The sequence below is a fragment of the Portunus trituberculatus genome, chromosome 25 (assembly GCF_017591435.1).
Source record: "Portunus trituberculatus isolate SZX2019 chromosome 25, ASM1759143v1, whole genome shotgun sequence".
Lineage (NCBI taxonomy): Eukaryota > Metazoa > Arthropoda > Malacostraca > Decapoda > Portunidae > Portunus > Portunus trituberculatus.
Genome location: NC_059279.1, coordinates 12,555,964 through 12,575,314, shown reverse-complemented (window position 1 = coordinate 12,575,314; position 19,351 = coordinate 12,555,964). Strand labels below are relative to the sequence as shown.

Here is a 19,351-nt window from a genome sequence, read left to right as displayed (position 1 = left end):
TGCTCTCTTACTATCCATATTGTTGACGTTAGCTCTCACTTCACCGTCTTCGTTGTCGTCATCGTCATTATTTTTGCTGTTGCTGATGCTCTTGCTATTCTTCTTCATGTTTTCTCGTATCAACTGCAGTTTCTTTTTCTCAAATCCTGACTAACTTTATTTTTTACTCTCTTTTCTTATCATTATTTTGTAGCTTTCTTCGTTGTTTTTCAGCACATATTTGTCATCAACCTTTCATCACATTGTTTCTTTTTTTTTTCCATAAAAAAAAGAAACTGATTTTTTTTTCCGCTTTTACATTTCTTTTTCTTCATATCACGTTATACTTCCCCTCGTCCTTCCTTCACTCTCACGTTCATCACCAACATTTACTCACTCTGTTACTCGTTACTCACAAAGGCTTCCTCCCCATACATCTCAAAAGCTTTTACCGGCCAAACCATTCCACTCCTTTCTCTTTCCTTCCTTTCCTTTTATGTTATTCCATTCCCTTCCTTTTTCTCCGCCCTCCTTTTCCCCTCTTCCTTTTCACATTGTTAACTTTTCGCTTGTTTTTCATTCCAGCTGCTTTTCTTCTTCCTTTACTTGCTTTGTTTATGTTCCCCTTTCATTCTTATTTCATTCCATTCCTCTTTTTTCCCTTTTCTCTCTCTTTTTCTCTTTTTTTTATTCCACCTCCTTTCCTCTTTCCTTGCCTGCTCTATTTCTTTATGTTCTTTCTTCCTTTTCGTTTCATTCTATATCCTTCTCTTTTTCTCTTTATTTCTTCCTTTTTCTCTGCAAATTCTTCCAATCTTTTATTTTTTTTCTCATTTCATGTCCTTTCCTTTTCCTTGTTTGCTTTACGTCTTAATATTATTCTTTCCCTCTTACTTAATTCTATACCCTTCTCAGTTTTTCCCATTTTTCCTCTCTCTTTCTATGCAAATCCTTCCAATATTCTTTTTTTTTTATATCATTCCATATCCTTTCCTCCCTCATTGGTTGCTTTATTTATCATTGTGTTCCTTCCTAAATGCGTACAAAATTTTATTCAATACTACACTGCGACTAATAGATTAAATATAATTGACAAAAGAATGAATAGTGAAATTGATGTCGTCACACTGGCAGTTAATTAAATGAACAGATGTGAATATGAGGTTTATTTCTCATACCAGAACAATAATGACAATTTTAACCTATTCATTCAAGGTTAATTCAGAATTTTTATATAGCAAATCGTATTTCTGAATCCTTTTTCCTTTCCCTCTCATGTTTCTATTTTCTTTCCCGACGGTATAATTTCTCCTTTCATCACTATATATTTAAATTCTTCTCTAACATTCTCTCTCTCTCTCTCTCTCTCTCTCTCTCTCTCTCTCTCTCTCTCTCTCTCTCTCTCTCTCTCTCTCTCTCTCTCTCTCTCTCTCTCTCTCTCTCTCTCTCTCTCTCCAGAGCGTTTGTACATTCCTTTCTTCTTTATTTTCTCTTAATGCATTTAATTTATTCTTTCCGTGACTTCTCATTTCCTCTCTGTGTCTGTTCATTCTTTCTTCTTCTCTTTCTCTTTTTTCCTCCATTGCCTCTCTCTTGTTCACATTTATGTTGTTTAATTCATCTCACTTCTCTCTCATCACGCTTCTCTCTCTCTACCTTCTTTTATTTTACTAAACTCAATTTTCACGTCCTTTCCTTTATTCCATCTATTTTCTTCGCTTCTCGATTTCTTCTCTTTCCTTTCCCAATTTTGCCTCCTGTCATTCCTGCCTTTTCTCCTTCCATCTCCCTCCTACCCATTACTCTCCTTTCATCTCACAATTTTCTCTTCTCTCTTCCTCTTCTATTCAATCTCCATTTCTTTTTATCTTTTTTTTTCTCCTTTCTACGTTGTCTTTGATCTTCTCTACCTCTCTTCAATCCTTCCACCCTTTCTTCTTTTTTTTCTCTCTCGTATCTTGCTTATTTTTTTTTTTCTTCTAATTCTCTTTCAGCTTTTATCTTCAATTTTCAGTTTTTATTACGTCTCTTCTATTTTTACTTTTATTTTTGTATCTACCCCTATTTGGCTCCCTCGTTCTTTCCTTCCTCTGCTTCCTTTGTTATATCTCTTTTAATTCTTGGTCTATATTTTTCCCATGTCTTATGTATGTTTTCCTTTTTTCTATTATTTTTCTTTTTCTCGCTCTCTCCTGCCATTTCTCTCACCTGTTCACTTTTTTTCTACCTATTTTCTCTTTCCCTTTCCTTTTTTTCTTCCTTCCATTTCAGTCACATCATACTTATCCCCATTCTATTTTTACTTGTTTCTTCTACATCTCTTTCTCTCTTTCCCTCTTTGTTCCCTTCTATATTTTCTGTCTTCTCTTCTCTCTCTCTCTCTCTCTCTCTCTCTCTCTCTCTCTCTCTCTCTCTCTCTCTCTCTCTCTCTCTCTCTCTCTCTCTCTCTCTCTCTCTCTCTCTCTCTCTCTCTCTCTCTCTCTCTCTCTCTCTCTTTCATGCTATTCCATATTCTTTCGGTTTTTCTCTCTTTTTTAATATTTTCTTGGCATTTCTCTTTATTTATCTTTCTCCTCTTACCATCTTTCTCCTATTTTTCTTTTCCTTTTATCATGCGAGCATATTCGTAACTTCCCTCCCATGTGTCCTCCTTTCTTCTCTCTTTCTGCCCATATTCCTTTTCTCTCCTCTTATTTCTTGTTCTTCATTTTATTTCTCTTTTTTCGTTCCTCTTTTTTTTTGTCCCCTTTTTATTTTTCCTCCTTCCCCTCCTTCCTTCTTTCCTCCCATAATCATCTATTTTCTCCTTTCTCTGTTCTTTTTTCCTCCTTGTGCTTTCATCAAATACCGCGAGTTTCCTTTCCTTTCCCCACTGTTTCCTCTTCCCCCCTCTCTCTTTTTTTCCAGCTCTTCCTCTTCCTTTCTTTCTGCTCTAGTGTTTTTTTTTTTTGCTTTTCCTTCTTATCTAATCTGCCTTCATTCTCTCTTTTTATTTACTTCCCTTTTGTTTTTTTTTACTTTTCTTTCCTTTCTCTCTTCTATTTTTTTTTTCTTTTTTCCTTTGTCTTTTCTTCAGTTTTCTCGTATTATATCTTTACTCTCTTCTTGCTTGTACTTCCGTTTTCTTATTTTCTCTCTACCTTAAGTCTATCCTTTCTTTCTCTCTCTCTCTCTCTCTCTCTCTCTCTCTCTCTCTCTCTCTCTCTCTCTCTGCAACCAAGTCTCCTTCAGACACAGAATACTCACTTCTGAGACTCACTGGCCGTACTTATCTGCATAATGAGTGTTCCCTTAAATCGCCTTAGTAGAGAGAGAGAGAGAGAGAGAGAGAGAGAGAGAGAGAGAGAGAGAGAGAGAGAGAGGGAGAGGGAGATGTTGTACTTGACTAAGGAAAGTGGAAGATAGATGAAGCTAGAAAACAATGCAGTCTAATGATGATAAGGCTTCTTTCTCTCTCTCTCTCTCTCTCTCTCTCTCTCTCTCTCTCTCTCTTACACACACAATCGCTTCCCCATAATTTGTTCGGACGCAAAGTTTTTATGATCCAATTCGTTCGTAATCAAACTTGCTCCACCAACTTGTTTATCTTCCTTTCCTTTCCTTTGGTTGTCCGTCTCGGTCGCGGCTCCGCAAAGTTATGTCATCCAGAAAGAGAGGACGGTAATGTTCTCCCTGCTCTCGCTCAGACTTACAGCATTTCCAAGGTCATATTTCCCCGGGCTTACCCTTTACGTTCTGGAAATAGACACATGGAGGAGCAAGGAAGACTGGGAGAGAGAAAAGAACAGAGGGCGTCTTTATAAATATTACGATTTTCAAGATCATAATTCTCGAGTTTTCTGTTGCCATGTGAAGATAAAGGAAAGAAGAAGGATGGGCAGAGAGAGAGAGAGAGAGAGAGAGAGAGAGAGAGAGAGAGAGAGAGAGAGAAGAGAAGAGACGAAAACCCTCCCAGAAATTACCAATAACCTTCATAAATTGCCACTGATAACCTAATAATGATGAAGTAAATAACCCAAAACAGTAACCAGGGAAGGGGTAACAAAAGACACGAAATACGAAGAGAGGATCGGCCGAGACTCACCTTTTCTACTGACGAAGACACAGGGGTGGTCGAAGAGAAGGTCCCTGAAGGCATTGCACTGGGGGTCGAGGCGCGGCTCACGGCACAGACAGGTGGGCTGGAACCAGGGAAACTGCACCAGGGTTCTCAGCGCCGCCTGGCACCTCGATACGGTGACTGTTGAGCACGCCACTGTGAAGAGGGAGAATAGGGCGTCAGGATGCGAAGCTGAAACAACGGGCGAGTGACTGACTAAATTGAAAGAAACAAGCATAAGTTTCTGAGGATTTTTAAGGTTTAATATATGTGTATGTGGGTTTATGAGATTTTTATGGAGTTTGTAAGCTTTTGTTAAGGTTGTGAGCTGCGTGTTGAGGTTGTGAGGTGTTAATTGATGTTTTAAGGTGTTTAATGAAGTTGTGAGGTGCTTATTAAAGTTGTGAGGTACTTGCTGAAGTTGTGGAGATGGTTGTTTGTGAGATGTTTATTTTTATAAGAGATGCTGAGTCTTTTATGAGGTGATACAGAGTGTGTAGAGAGATTTGTGAGGTATTTATAAGGTATGTAAATGGCCGAAGATACTTGTGAGTTTTTGCGAAGTTTAGTTGTAGCTTTTGAGGTGACAATAGAGGTTTGTGAAATGTTTGTGAGGTAACATGAGGTGCTTATGGGACGCTGGTTATATGTGACATTTTAAGTCATTTATGTTGATTTGTAAAGCTTTTTTTCTGGCAATTTGTGGAGTAAATTTTTTTGTTTACTAAGCGCTTATTACGTAGTGGAGGTGAAGAGATGACGTAAGGAATTGGGATTTAAAGATGGAGGATAATGAGGGAGAGATGAAAGAATAAACAAGGTAATGGATGAGGTGATGGTGAAGGGGACGCTGAAGGGACGAAGTGACAGAATGACACTGTGCGGCGAGAGAAAACACCCAGACGTCCAGTATATATAAGATAATAAAAAGGAAAATCTTTTTACTTGGCGTGTTTATCTTTGCAAGACGAGGAAGGAGGAAAGAAGGTCAAGGGCTTCCTGACTGGAGTTTTTGCGAAAATAACACCCACCTGTCGTCATTGGAGTAAGAAAATAAAGAAGAGTGTTAAAGTCATCTCAATTTTCGAGGATACACGATACTCCTCTTTTCACAGTCTAAACTTGTATGAGAGACACTTTTTAAGAAGCCGAGTTCGTTCCTGCGTTGACATGTATATTTTGTGGATATCTCTGCAACGAGAAACGTAAAGTGCGTAACCTTGCTCACTTGTCTAGGCTTTGCAGGGGATGAATGCATAATGCGTGTGTGATGTGTGTGTGTGTCCGCGTGAGGGAGGGGCAGGCCGGGATTGTTGGTACAAAGACGAGCTCAACTGAGGGACGAGGAGAATCTGTAGGGAATCCACAAGGGAGGGAGACTGTGAATCGTTCCATGAATTGAGTCTGAGATTAGTGAGGAGAGAAGGCGTAGGTTCACTATTCAGGGGACAGACACGTGGGTTCATAGCGCGTAAAGAAGCCTTGGGATTGATGCAAATAGAGTGAGGCTGGTAAATAAAAAGGAAAAGACTTGTATTTAGTGAGGAGAAAAGACTTGTAACTGGTGAAGAGAGGAAAGCTATAAAGAACGTGTGACTAGTAAAAGAAAGTTGTTTGAATTAGTGACAGAAAGAACTATCTGATTTAGGAAAATAAGCTGTGAAGGAAACAAAATTACAAACTAAGGAAGAGAACTTATTTAAAACTTGAGAAGGCAAGGGAAAAAACTTGTAAAGAGTGAAGAAAATTAATTTGTAACTAGAGAAAGAAAAGGACTTGCTAATGTAGGAAAAGCCATTGTAGGCACTGTAGAAAATGGACTATTAAATAATAAAGGAAAATATTTGTAATTCCATAAAGAAATTGGACTTGTAACCAGTATAAAACATTTTCATCAGTGTACCAAAGAAGCTAGTTTAGTGAAGGAACCTATAGCTAGTGGAGGAAAGGGACTTGTGATATGTGTAGGAAAAGAACTACCGTAGGAAGATACCCTGTAAATAGTGAAGGAAAGACATTTATAACTAATGTAGGCAAGGAATTTATAACTAATGTGAGAAAGATACTCGTAAATGGTGTAGAGAAGGTACTCGTAACAGTGAAGGAAATGTCCATGTAACTAGAGTAATGTGGCGAGTAATGAGTTAAAGAAGCCATTATGGAGAGAGGGTTAAGGGTAATGGTGAGTAACCGAGTGCTTCCATGAGACTCGCTTCCTCTTAAAAAGTTAACGATGAACTCCACCCAGAGTCTAGCGCACTAAGCAACCGCGCCTCAAACTTAAGGACCCGTGAAAAGAAGTGGCAGGAAAAAAAGAGATAGACTTAACTGGAGCCTCGTTGAGCGTCGTCAGGAAGGAAAGTACCCGTGGAGGAAAAAAATTTGAAGATGTAAAAGAAAAATCATAGTCTGTTGAAGAGAATATCTTAAATTTAAGAGCTCATACACATGAAAAACTGCCTTCAGGCGTTCTAGGGCGGGAGGAGGTGGCAAGAGAGTGTGGAGCGGGGGTGACGTATGATAGAGGAGATGAAGAGGAGTAGGAGGAGAAAAAAATATTGTTTCAGATGGAATAGGAATGAAAAGTGGAAGTAAGATGTAAAAGAGTTGTGGTAAAGGTGTGTTTGGTGTGGTATTGCGTGGTGTGGATGTAGTGCAAAAGAGAAGCAATGGTAGAGGTAGAAAGTAGTGGGAATAAGCGTAGTGTGGTGAGACTTGAATTGTTATTAGTCATTATAGAGGAGCTTATAACACAGAACAACACAGCAAGATGAGATGCGTTGCTGATAGGTATGATGGGAGCTCTAGACACACAGACGGTATATAATTCAGTGCAGTGTGATGTGGTGTGGTGCAGTGTGGTGAGGTGGAGTCTGCAGCGGCGGGGATAAAGTGCCACAGCTCACTCGAATAATGCAAAACAAATTGACATATCATTAGCAAACTTCACTAGAGCCTAACACATTTCCCGCTCGGTAAGCTTTCCACGGCGCTCACTGACGAGGCTCTTATATACTTTTTTACTATACCAGGACACGCGCAGAAGAAAGGGGAGGAAAGAGCCGCAGTTGTCTTAGGTAGTGGAGGAGGAGGAAGAGGAGGAGGAGTAGGAGGAGGAAGAGGAAGAGACGGATATTGCAAAGGCTGTCTGTTCTTTCTAGTAATAACGTCAAGGAGAACCCTGTATTATGGTCTTTATTATGACACGTAAAGGTGAGTTATTTCTCTCTCTCTCTCTCTCTCTCTCTCTCTCTCTCTCTCTCTCTCTCTCTCTCTCTCTCTCTCTCTCTCTCGTAGTGTAGTTGTTAGCACGCTCGACTCACAATCGAGAGGGCCGAGTTCGAATCCCGGAGGCGGCGAGGCAAATGGGCAATCCTCGTAATGTGTGGCCCCTGTTCACCTAGCAATAAATAGGTTCGGGATGTAACTCGAGGGGTTGTGGCCTCGCTTTCCCGGTGTGTGGAGTGTGTTGTGGTTTCAGTCCTACCCGAAGATCGGTCTATGAGCTCTGAGCTCGCTCCGTAAAGGGTAGGACTGGCTGGGTGACCAGCAGACGACCGAGGTGAATTACACACACACACACACACACACACACACACACACACACACACACACACACACACACACACACACACACACACACACACACACACACACACACTCACCCACTCACTCACTCAATCACTCACTCAGTCACTCACTCACTCACTCACTCACTCTCTCTCTCTCTCTCTCTCTCTCTCTCTCTCTCTCTCTCTCTCTCTCTCTCTCTCTGAAATAGTTCTTTTAACTTCATTCTAACTCGTCTCTTACATTTCCTGACACCAGATTTTCTTTTATTCTCTCTCTCTCTCTCTCTCTCTCTCTCTCTCTCTCTCTCTCTCTCTCTCTCTCTCTCATGTACGAATACACACACACACACACACACACACACACACACACACACACACCGCGTAGTGTAGTGGTTAGCACGCTCGACTCACAATCGAGAAGCCCGGGTTCGAGTCCCGGAAAGCGGCGAGACAAATGGGCAAGCCTCTTAATGTGTGGCCCCTGTTCACCTAGCAGTAAACAGGTACGGATTGTAACTCGAGGGGTTGTAGCCTCCCTTTCCCGGTGTGTGGAGTGCGTTGTGGTCTCAGTCCTACCCGAAAATCGGTCTATGAGCTCTGAGCTCGTTCCGTAATGGGAAAGACTGGCTGGATGACCAGAAAACGACCGAGGTGAATTACACACACACACACACACACACACACACACACACACACACACACACTGCCCAATCTTCCCCTAATCCTTTTTTTCTCTCTGTGCACATCATCCTTCATCCTCTTTCTTTCTTCCCTTTTTCCTTATTCTCTCCTTACATTATCTTCACTTATACTCTCTCCATCCATATCCTTGTAGTCTCTCTCTCTCTCTCTCTCTCTCTCTCTCTCTCTCTCTCTCTCTCTCTCTCTCTCTCTCTCTCTCTTCACTTACTACGCTGCTTTCGTCTCCTTCATTATAAAGACGAAGGAAAAAGTTGAAGCTTTACCGCCTGAGTAAAAGTAATTGCATCAGGACAAGTGTCACCTTGGTCCACCAGAGACGTAATTCCTCTTTCGCTCCCTCATCTCACACCAGGGGAAGTAAAAGTTGATGAAAAGTCTCCTTACCTTTGCTCTCTACTACTCCTTATTATTAGTCATTGCCTGCTAAGATCTTAAATGGTTTTATTTTTTTGGCTTTGACTTTTCATTTTATTTTTATCGTCTTGTTTGCTGCCATTGTTTAGTATTCAAGGCATTCATATATTTTCTTTGTGTTTTTTTTATTTTTTGTTTTTGGATTGTATTAATCTTCATTACTTCTGGATATTATTTTTTTTCTTTTCATGTATACACTTTGAAGTTTCTATCGTTTCATTAGTTCCACTTATTATTTTTGTGAAGATTTAGTCGTTAATTCTTCGTGCTTACTATTATTTCATTTGTTAAATATCATGACATTTAGGAATATACTCAATACTTGAAGTGTTTCAGTTAGCTTTACTTTAGTTCTGTGAGAATTTAGCAATCGGTAATCATTGTTTAATTATGCCGTAAGTTATTTTGTTCTGATGGAGTTTCTATTATTATGTACTCGTATTTTTTTTTCTGTTATCATTGTGTTCTCTCACTAGTATCCCTCTCAGGCTGTCCATGTCTGTTTGGAAGTCAAACTTTAGTTCTAAGATAAATTTTGTACTAATGAACCGTCCATGTGTTATATTTCAATATGACTCCCTTAAAGTGCTGTACAGGACAGTAAGACCGTCAATCATTGTAGTCCCCCCAATAAATCTTGCCTTTCATTGTATCTAGTCTTTTAATCTAAATTACATAATTAGTCATACCAACAAATGACCTGTATAAGCAATCTTCTCTAAGTCACTTATAATATTGCAATACCTTAACAGACGGTAACCCTTCCTATAGGTTCAGTCTTTCATGACACAGAATAGTGTAGTTGTTATATGATTACTCTTATAAATAAATATATATATATATATATATATATATATATATATATATATATATATATATATATATATATATATATATATATATATATATATATATATATATATATATATATATATATATATATATATATATATATATATATATATATATATATATATATTTATTTATCTATTTATTTATACACACACATTTACAGTAAATGTAACAATACATACTTCTATACGTCCCGCTGTGTATTGCAAAGCCTTTGACTTCTGTAACCTTTCCCACATGCCCACCAGACACGCCGTCGAGTCCATGCCCTCCGCCACTCAGAGAAAAAATAAAGAAAACCAGAAAATATATATTTCCTACGGGTAACTCTTCCAAAGCGGCCACAGTCATAGTGCAGCCGTCAGTCGCAGGCATATTGAAACACGACGCGGCCCGTTTTCCCGCAGTGCAGTTTCACCCTCCGTTTGAAAGGGCGAGTCCAGCCTATGACGTCCCCGGCAGTTGACTGGTAAAAGCTCTTGCAGCCCCGCCCTACGTGCCTCGCCTGCAGGAGCGCGCCGCCCTTCGAAAAGCATCTTCATATTTCCCCTCTCTCTCTCTCTCTCTCTCTCTCTCTCTCTCTCTCTCTCGTTCTTCGCAAATGTTTCTCTCACTCTTGCTGTATATCCTCTTTTCCGCCCACTCTCTTTAACTCCATCACTTCGTTGACTTTCCTTTCGTGCTCTCTCTCTCTCTCTCTCTCTCTCTCTCTCTCTCTCTCTCTCTCTCTCTCTCTCTCTCTCTCTCTCTCTCTCTCTCTCTCTCTCTCTCTCTCTCTCTCTCTCTCTCTCGTGTCATTCACTTTCCTTTTTTTTCGTTGTTCCATCCTTCCCTCCATGTCTCGTGGCTTTCTCCTCTCACTTATTCTCTCCTTTCCTTCATACATTCCCCTTTCCCTTCCCACCATAAACATGAATTAAGACCACGACTGTTCCTTAATGAAGCGTTCGCCTATTATCATCATTTCTTCCTTAGATTCACACGCTTCACGCACGCTTCGCTTTACCTGGCATCTTTGTGAATCACTCTTGTTACTGTCTCGTTGCCATTTTAGTATCTCACTTTATGCTGATGGAAGAGAGACCGGTAAATGAAGTCTGGGTTGAGTTGTTGATACTTATTTTTTTTCGTGTCGTTCCTAGAAGTAATGTTAAGTTTCCTCCTTTACTCTGAGGCGCGGTAGGAGAGATCGTCACAATATTGTATCCTCTCTTGATGTCTCTTGAAGGTGAGTGAGGAGACTGAAGGGTAGTCAGGCACATCCAGGAGTGAGAGGTGATGAGGTTAAAAAATATAGCACAGAGTAAAGGATTAGAGAGAGAGAGAGAGAGAGAGAGAGAGAGAGAGAGAGAGAGAGAGAGAGAGAGAGAGAGAGAGAGAGAGAGAGAGAGAGAGAGAGAGAGAGAGAGAGAGAGAGAGAGAGAGAGAGAGAGAGGTAGTAAAGTTAAAAGACAAAATATAAATGTAAGAAAAAAGTGTGACAGATGATTGTGAAAAGTGAGAGCGAGAAGCACAGAAATAGACAGAAATAGACAGAAACAGACAAACAGACAGACAGACAGAGAGAGAGAGAGAGAGAGAGAGAGAGAATGTAGAATTACTTTAATAAGAGTATATGTTGTGAGGACTTTGAACTATAATGTGTGTGTGTGTGTGTGTGTGTCTCCTTGAACCTTGACTACTGCAGGAGGAGGAGGAGGAGGAGGAGGAGGAGGAGGAGGAGGAGGAGGAGGAACAGCCATTACCCCCAGCAGTGCCTCCAGCGGTGCGTGACTGCCTCTCAGCTACAGAATAATTGCTCCCTTCATTAGCCACAAGTGACCTGAAGACCCCTGACCTCCCTCACTACTCCCTCACTTCCGCACGAGCACCTCTGAGGGCTTTAAAGGAGGCGGGGAAGGAGGCAGGTGAGGCAGGATAAGTAGGCCTAAAAGAGCGTTTGTCTCGCTTATTTTAGAGGTATATAATAATTTTCTTTTTATATTTTATAGGTTTTTGTGTTGTTTTGTATTTTCTTTTTTCTTTTTGTTAAACGTTTGTCATAATATTTGTGGCATACTTGAGTGTTTTTCTTGTTTTTGTTCAGATTTTTGGTTGTTTAATGTTCTACGTATTTGTAACTTTTAAATTTTTTTTTCTGAAGTGCGTCAAGGCTTGTAATATGTAAATGAGTGTTAATCTGTTTTCTGTGTTTTTTTTTATTTCTTATTTTTGATGTACAGTTGTTCTGTTCTGAGTGATGTTTTATTTTTTTTCGTGTGTAATATTAGTACACTCGAGGTATACTTTTATATTCAATTTTGCATTTACTGTTTACTAATGATATTCTTCCCTTTTTCGTTCATCTGAGTTGCAGCATATAAAAAAAAGTCTCTTTCTTTTATATATTCGATTTATTTTTAGGTTATTTCTAACGTTAATCCCTTTCAGTTTTTATAGTAATGTATAGTAAGTCCGATGGTCTCATTTTCTCTGTCCGTCTATGTCTGTCAGTTTTTTATACCCAACGTGGATATAGAAAAAATTAAAACGGCCTTCAAAAGCGAAACGCATTCGGTAATATGGTTTTGCTTAATCTTTCAGTAATATCATTTTTCCACCATAGAAACTCAACTATTTCCATGAGCCACGTACGTTATTTTTACACCACTAAATTGGGTCACGGATAGGCAGGAGTGGCCTTCAAAACAGAGGCACGCAGAGACACAAGAACTTGAAAACTCACGCTGTCGTTGAGGGCAATTGGAACAGAAATAACTAATCAATCACCTCCTCAGCCTTGGCAGAGCTCAGCGGAGGTAATTTAGATGGAGTGGTTCAGTCTGGGCTTCACGAGGGTCCTTCTCCTCCCTGAAGCGTTCTGTGCTAAGCGAGTGGATGTTAATGGCTTAATGGTTCGTCTATACGTAGAGTTGGGAGTGATGCAGGCAATGGAAGGTATCGGAATGAATGAATGCATCGACAGAGAGAGAGAGAGAGAGAGAGAGAGAGAGAGAGAGAGAGAGAGAGAGAGAGAGAGAGATAATATACAAAAATACTTAAAGAGAGCTTGAAGTACCAGAAGCGTGCCAGAGAAGTATGATTTACTAGAGGTTCTTAACGAGGAGGGTTGGTAGCGGGCTGGCCCCCTCAAGATGCATCGCGCTCTGAGTACTGATGGATGACGGTGATGGGTGGTGAGGAAGTGTAGGGAGGAACGAGGATAAGCGTGGCTGTCATGAAGGAATTCCATGATGAACGAGTATTGTTAGAGGAGACGTATTATGATTGCAACTGCTGGCTCGGGGATGTGTAGGGGAAGGTAGAAGAGGAAGAAAGCAATGGGTGATTCTCATACAAAAGGAATTGATATATGTGTGGAGATAGATGGAGAGAATTGTGTGTAGATAGAAGATGTACTGTTTATATAACTTACGGTATTGTGGGCTGTGAGAAATACAGTTGTGGACCCTAAAAAGATAATGTTAAATATTTTAGTCGCATTTTTGTTAATAAGTTAGTCTTAGTGTGTGTGTGTGTGTGTGTGTGTGTGTGTGTGTGTGTGTGTGTGTGTACGTGGACCTTGGAGAATAGGAAGTCATTTTAATTGTTCTACCATTATGCAATTATTCATTAAGGCTCATTTCCTCTGAGACTCAATACAAAAGCTGACTCTTTGTTTTTTTCAGCCTTTTTTTCTGCGGTAATTAAAGTTCTTGGAAGGAGATCAGAAAATTAGAAAAGAGAAATGAAGCGCACAAGAGATGGGAGACTGGAGAGGAAAAAGGAGAGGAGGAAGAGACGCAGAGATGAAGGAGAGAGATAAGTAGGCCAAGAGGAAGAGCAGGTGGAGGAAAAAAAGGAGGAAGAAGAAACAAGAAAAAGTAAGGGGAGGAGGAGGAGGAGAGGGAAAAAATAACAGAAAAAGGAGGCGAAAAGAAAAGAAAAAAATAAGAAGAGGAGCAAGAAGAAATAGAAGGAGGAGGAGGAGGAGGAGGAGGAGGAGGAGGAGGAGGAGGAGGAGGAGGAGGAGGAGGAGGAGGAGGAGGAGGAGGAGGAGGAGGAGGAAGAGGAAGAGGAAGAGGAGGAGGAGGAGGAGGAGGAGGAGGAGGAGGAGGAGGAGGAGGAGGAGGAGAAGGAGGAGGAAAAGGAGGAGGAGGAGAAGAAAGAAGAGAATGAAGAAGATGAGAAAGACAAGAATGGAAATAGAATGCGGAAGAAAACAAAGAAGTAAAAGGAGAACAATGAAGTTAAAAAATAAAATAAAAGTAAAACGATACAAGAAAACTGGCTAAGAGGAGGTTAATATGAGGCAATTAAGTCAAGTTTCCAGCCTTCTATAATCCATAAATTTATCTTAGGGGTGAATCGCAAGACCCCAAACTCCATTCACAGTCTTCAAAAAATGTTTCCTCTAAGACTGTTACTGTGACCGGACTAAGAACACGAGAACACTACTTAGGGAGAGAGGAAGACATTAGCGAGGTTCTGGTGTTCCTAAAAAATCGCGTTCCTGTCAGAGACTTAACCCCTTCAGTACCATGACGCGTTTTCATATTCATTCAGTTTATCATAGTCCGTCTACTCTATAATGGCTCCTGGGTCTGGGTCTGAATTGCGTCCTGGAGAATGTGTAGTTGTCACATCTTGAGGAAAACCGTAAGCTGTCCTTGTGATAAACGTGTCGATCAACAGATAACAAGTATTATTCACATCAAATCAATTATGTCATCAATAAGCTGCAATATGTTTGGAACAAAGGAACCACTTTAAAGTAGACAGACTATATCAGGTGATTTTACACAGCTTCAGATACTTATATGGGGGATTGAAGTAGTGATGACTGGCCATTAATATTCTGACCTCCATAGACCCTTCCTAATGTAAATAAAATGGTCTAATCATACCTAAAGCTCATGGTGAAAATTACATCCCAGTACTGAAGGGGTTAATAGCGTGTTGTAATCCTCCTGTTTTCCCTCTTTCCCTTTCTCTTGCACGAACGAAAGAACACGAATTCACACAGTCTAGACGTCGTAAAGGCAACATCACCCAACACTCGTCTTCTGATACTCAAGGTAAAGATGCACCTCAGTGTTGAAAGGGTTAATGATGTGAATGATTGTAATTGTTTATTCGTAAAGGGTTGATTGTTTGTGTGTTGAATGGGATGGATTTCTTTGGTGTTTCTTGTTGTTGATGGAAATTGTGTTGCCTAAATTGTTCTTCGTGATCGTTTTTGGTGTGGTTAGTTTTGTTTTGATTATTTTTTGTTGCATATTTTTGTTTTGTTATTTTTTTTGGTATTCTTATTCTTGTTTTTTTTTCTAGTTTATGTTTCTGTTCTTAGTCATATTCCTGTTCTTTTCTTGTTCTTGTTCTTTTTATTCATGTTGTAGTTGTCGTTATTATTATCAATGTTGTTGTTCCTGTTGTTTTCTTGTTGTTTCTTCTTCTTCTTCTTCTTCTTCTTCTTCTTCTTCTTCTTCTTCGTCTTCTTCTTCTTCTTCTTCTTCTTCTTCTTCTTCTTCTTCTTCTTCTTCTTCTTCTTCTTCTTCTTCTTCTTCTTCTTCTTCTTCTTCTTCTTCTTCTATCTTCTTCTTCTTCTTCTTCTTCTTCTTCTTCTTCTTCTTCTTCTTCTTCTTCTTCTTCTTCTTCTTCTTCTTCTTCTTCTTCTTCTTCTTCTTCTTCTTCTTCTTCTTCTTCTTCTTCTTCTTCTTCTTCTTCTTCTTCTTCTTCTTCTTCTTCTTCTTCTTCTTCTTCTTCTTCTTCTTCTTCTTCTTCTTCTTCTTTCTTCTTCTTCTTCTTCTTCTTTCTTCTTCTTCTTCTTCTTCTTCTTCTTCTTCTTCTTCTTCTTCTTCTTCTTCTTCTTCTTCTTCTTCTTCTTCTTCTTCTTCTTCTTCTTCTTCTTCTTCTTCTTCTTCTTCTTCTTCTTCTTCTTCTTCTTCTTCTTCTTCTTCTTCTTCTTCTTCTTCTTCTTCTTCTTCTTCTTCTTCTTCTTCTTCTTCTTCTTCTCATTCTTTACTTATCCTTCTCCACTTGTTTCTCTTGTTGACTCATTCTCATCATTCTCTTATCACTGTTTTCCTACGCATTTCTTCTGTTCTTGCTTCTTTTCTCTGTTGTTGTTGTAGTTGTTGTTGTTGTTTTATTTTTGATGGTGTTCCTGTTGTTGTTGTTGGTGTTAATCATGTTTATCCTGTTATTTTTATTCTTGCCCTTTTTTTCTCTTTTTGTATTTCATCACCATTTCGTCCTTTCTTCCTTTATAAACGTCCTCAGAGTATGGGTTCACTTTAAATTAGTTCTTTGAAATGAGAGAGAGAGAGAGAGAGAGAGAGAGAGAGAGAGAGAGAGAGAGAGAGAGAGAGAGAGAGAGAGAGAGAGAGAGAGAGAGAGAGAGAGAGAGAGAGAGAGAGAGAGAGAGAGAGAGAGAGAGAGAGAGAGAGAGAGAGAGAGAGAGAGAGAGAGAGAGAGAGAGAGAGAGAGAGAGAGAGAGAGAGAGAGAGAGAGAGAGAGAGAGAGAAAGAAATACACATCATAATATTCTCAAAATAATCTTAATTCATAAGAACATAAAAATGAATCAAGAGTATGTATGTATTTTTCATTAATAGCAAAGCTTAGACTGCAGACCGTGGAATGTATCACAGAGGCACACTTAGGACTTAATATATTTCGGGAAACACTCAGAATACTATGAAACAACTGAAAGGGACTTGTATTGCAGAACAGAAAGGAGGAAGAAACACTTGTGAAATATGAGAGGAGAAAAACAGGATTAGATGTAACTAGAAATGGTCAGAAATAAAGGTGTGTAGCTAAAAAGTTAGGAAAAGAAGCACTATGAATACAACTCAGTCACTATTATTGAAAGAAAAAATCTAGTGTTTGTAAAGAAAATATGTCGAAAGTAGTGACAGCAACAAATTAAATATAAAGCTGAAAAGTAGCAATAAAGAAATGAAATCAAAGAAGAAAAAGAAAGATAAAATTCGTGGAAATAAAGAGAAACTGATATGAGAGTAAATAAAAATAACAAACTATTAAAATCATATAGAAACGAATTAATGAGAAGAAAAATAGAATAATTTAGACAAATATTTAACTCGTATATCTTTTAAAAGGGAAATGCAACAGAGGAAAGGAAGGTTATTGTGGTGTAGAGGTGATCCTCCTCACCTTCTCCTTTACACCTGTCACCTTCACCTGCCTCCTCCCGCCTTGCTGCCCACCTACCTAATCAACTTCGTTTTATGTGTGAAATGTTTTTAACGACATTTTTTTTCTATTCATTATTATTTTTCCTTATTTTCACCATGTGCGTGGGAGGGGAAAACAGGATGTGTGGGCGAGTGAGTCTTTGTTTGAGAGAGAGAGAGAGAGAGAGAGAGAGAGAGAGAGAGAGAGAGAGAGAGAGAGAGAGAGAGAGACCTATCCTTCAAACGTTTAAACAAAATATTAAAATTTCTTAATAAATAAATAAATAAAAGTAGACAAATAAACAAACAGACAAATAGGCAAAAAGGAAAACAGGAAAGCAGACAAAGTAAACAAAGCGGATGTTGTTTTAAAATAGAGACGAACTTACAAAATAACTGTCACGAAATAAAGTTTATTAAAAAAGAAACACCCGCTGTTGTGTGGAGGCACTATCGAAAACTGCAATACTAACAGTGCTTTGTAAATAAAATGAGTGGAAGGATACACACACACACACACACACACACACACAAATCATTTGAACGTGTATTTCTATGAACTCAGATATAGCTTAATCTACATGTGTTTGCGCAAGAGAGAGAGAGAGAGAGAGAGAGAGAGAGAGAGAGAGAGAGAGAGTGAGTGAGTGAGTGTGCGTATGTGTGTGTGTATGTCTTCGAAATATAAGAAATATATGTATTGTGTTTGGTAAAAATGTCTATGGAACATCTGTTTACGAAGAAAAAATGAAAAAATATTTTTTTTAAGATTGTTCTTATGCTGTGATGCAGATTTTAAGAAAAGTATCCTGCAAATTTGATTTCTCTTACAAAACAAGAAAAAAAGTCTTGATGTATTTGTAATGGAATTCGCTTCCGTTTATAGATTGAGGAAAGATTTTGCTCAACAAACAGGAAAGAAAAGTTAAAAATCAAACACTATTAAAAGAAATGTCTTTTTCTTTCTTTGGACAAAAAAAAAAAATATATCGAACAAACTTTTAATATTTCCAAGTGTTTGCGTCTTTTGTATACTTTGTTTTCCTTCTATTCTTGTGGCAAATTACATTCCTCCTTCAACGCTGCCTCTACCGGACCACCTATTGGCGTAGTGCCCTGGTCTATAGAGGCTGACCTGCTCTATAGAACTTGCTGTGGTCAAAAAAGGAAGTAGGATGAGTTTTCTCCATCTTTGGGTCGCAATGGTGTATTTTCGACTGCCCTTCTTTTCCCCTCCTCCTTGTCCTCGTCTTCCTCCTCACCCTCATCGACTTCCTCTTCCTACTTTTTTCTCTGTATCATCTTGTTTTTCCATTCCTCTCTTACCCTAAAAATCATTACAACGTACTATAGTTTATTTATCTTTTTGTGTCTTTTCCCTTCATCAAAAAAGGGACGGCGATTTTATGTAATGACTAATTATATTTCAGGTCTGGGTTAAATACATAAAAATAAAACATTTCACAAACTAAATTACCGAACTCGATTGTAACCTTTTCTATAAACATTTTTGGAGGGTGGAGTGTTGATTAAGCCGTTTGTTATGCTTTTTTTCCCATTGACCAGCCTACATTACACATAAACACTGGAAAGAACCGACTGCTCTGTACGCACCAGGTGTTAGCCATTGTCACCTGCATTCTGCGTAATATTCAGCTCAGCATCTCATTAACCCTGATATCATTTAGTATTTCAACATTAACCCTTTCAGTACTGGGACGTATTTTTTACCCTGAGTTTTGAGTAAGATTAGACAATTTTACTGACATCAGGAAGGGTCTATGAAGGTCAAAAGATTAATGGTCAAATTTTTCACTATTTTAATCTCCACATAAATTTCTGAAGGTGTAAGCAAAATGAATATTAAAAAACATGTCTTGGTACTGAAGGCATTAAAGGTGAAAATGTAACGTTACTCTGTCTAATATTCTTTGCCATTCCATTTTTAATAGATATTTTTCCAACAATGAGAGAAGACGACTTTTTTGTGTGTGGTTTATATTTAGCTTCCCACCTTCAGTAGAGGAAGAAAGTGTATTATATAGGAAGACTTGAAATAGATGTGATGTGAAAGAGGCGGGAGAAGGTCTTGTATCAGTAATTATGTCATATATCAGTGCTTGGCAGAGAGGGGTCCGAACTCTCTCTCTCTCTCTCTCTCTCTCTCTCTCTCTCTCTCTCTCTCTCTCTCTCTCTCTCTCTCTCTCTCTCTCTATCTCGTTTTCTACCTTATTGTACCTCGTTGATAAAAATGTGTCAGAAAGGAAGAGAGGAAAAAGATGGAAGGAGGATGAAAAATAAAGGAAGGCAATAAGAAAAATACAGAAAAGATAGGGATAAAAACCAGTGTAAATATAGTTCGAAAAATAAAATGAAAAATAGCGAACGAGGAAATACGAATAATGAAGAAGAAATGGCACGGGAGGGACAAAAGGGTAGAATAGGGGACGAAGGGGAAAGACAGGAAGAAAAAGCGAGTGAGTGCGAGAAAAGTTAAGCAAGGGAGAGGGAAGCGAAGTAGGTGAAGAGAAAATACTTAAACTCTCACGCGT

At 39.0% G+C, this 19,351-nt stretch overlaps 1 protein-coding gene across 2 annotated transcripts in view; it reads right to left on the bottom strand.

Moving 5' to 3' along the window:
* The window catches only part of LOC123508862, a 203,938-nt gene that overhangs the window by 42,799 nt on the left and 141,788 nt on the right, over nt 1–19,351 (bottom strand). For both annotated transcript variants that reach the window (XM_045262847.1, XM_045262848.1), the window contains exon 3: nt 4,064–4,234. In XM_045262847.1, the coding sequence (XP_045118782.1) occupies nt 4,064–4,234 (171 nt within the window). The remainder of the gene's footprint in view (nt 1–4,063; nt 4,235–19,351) is intronic.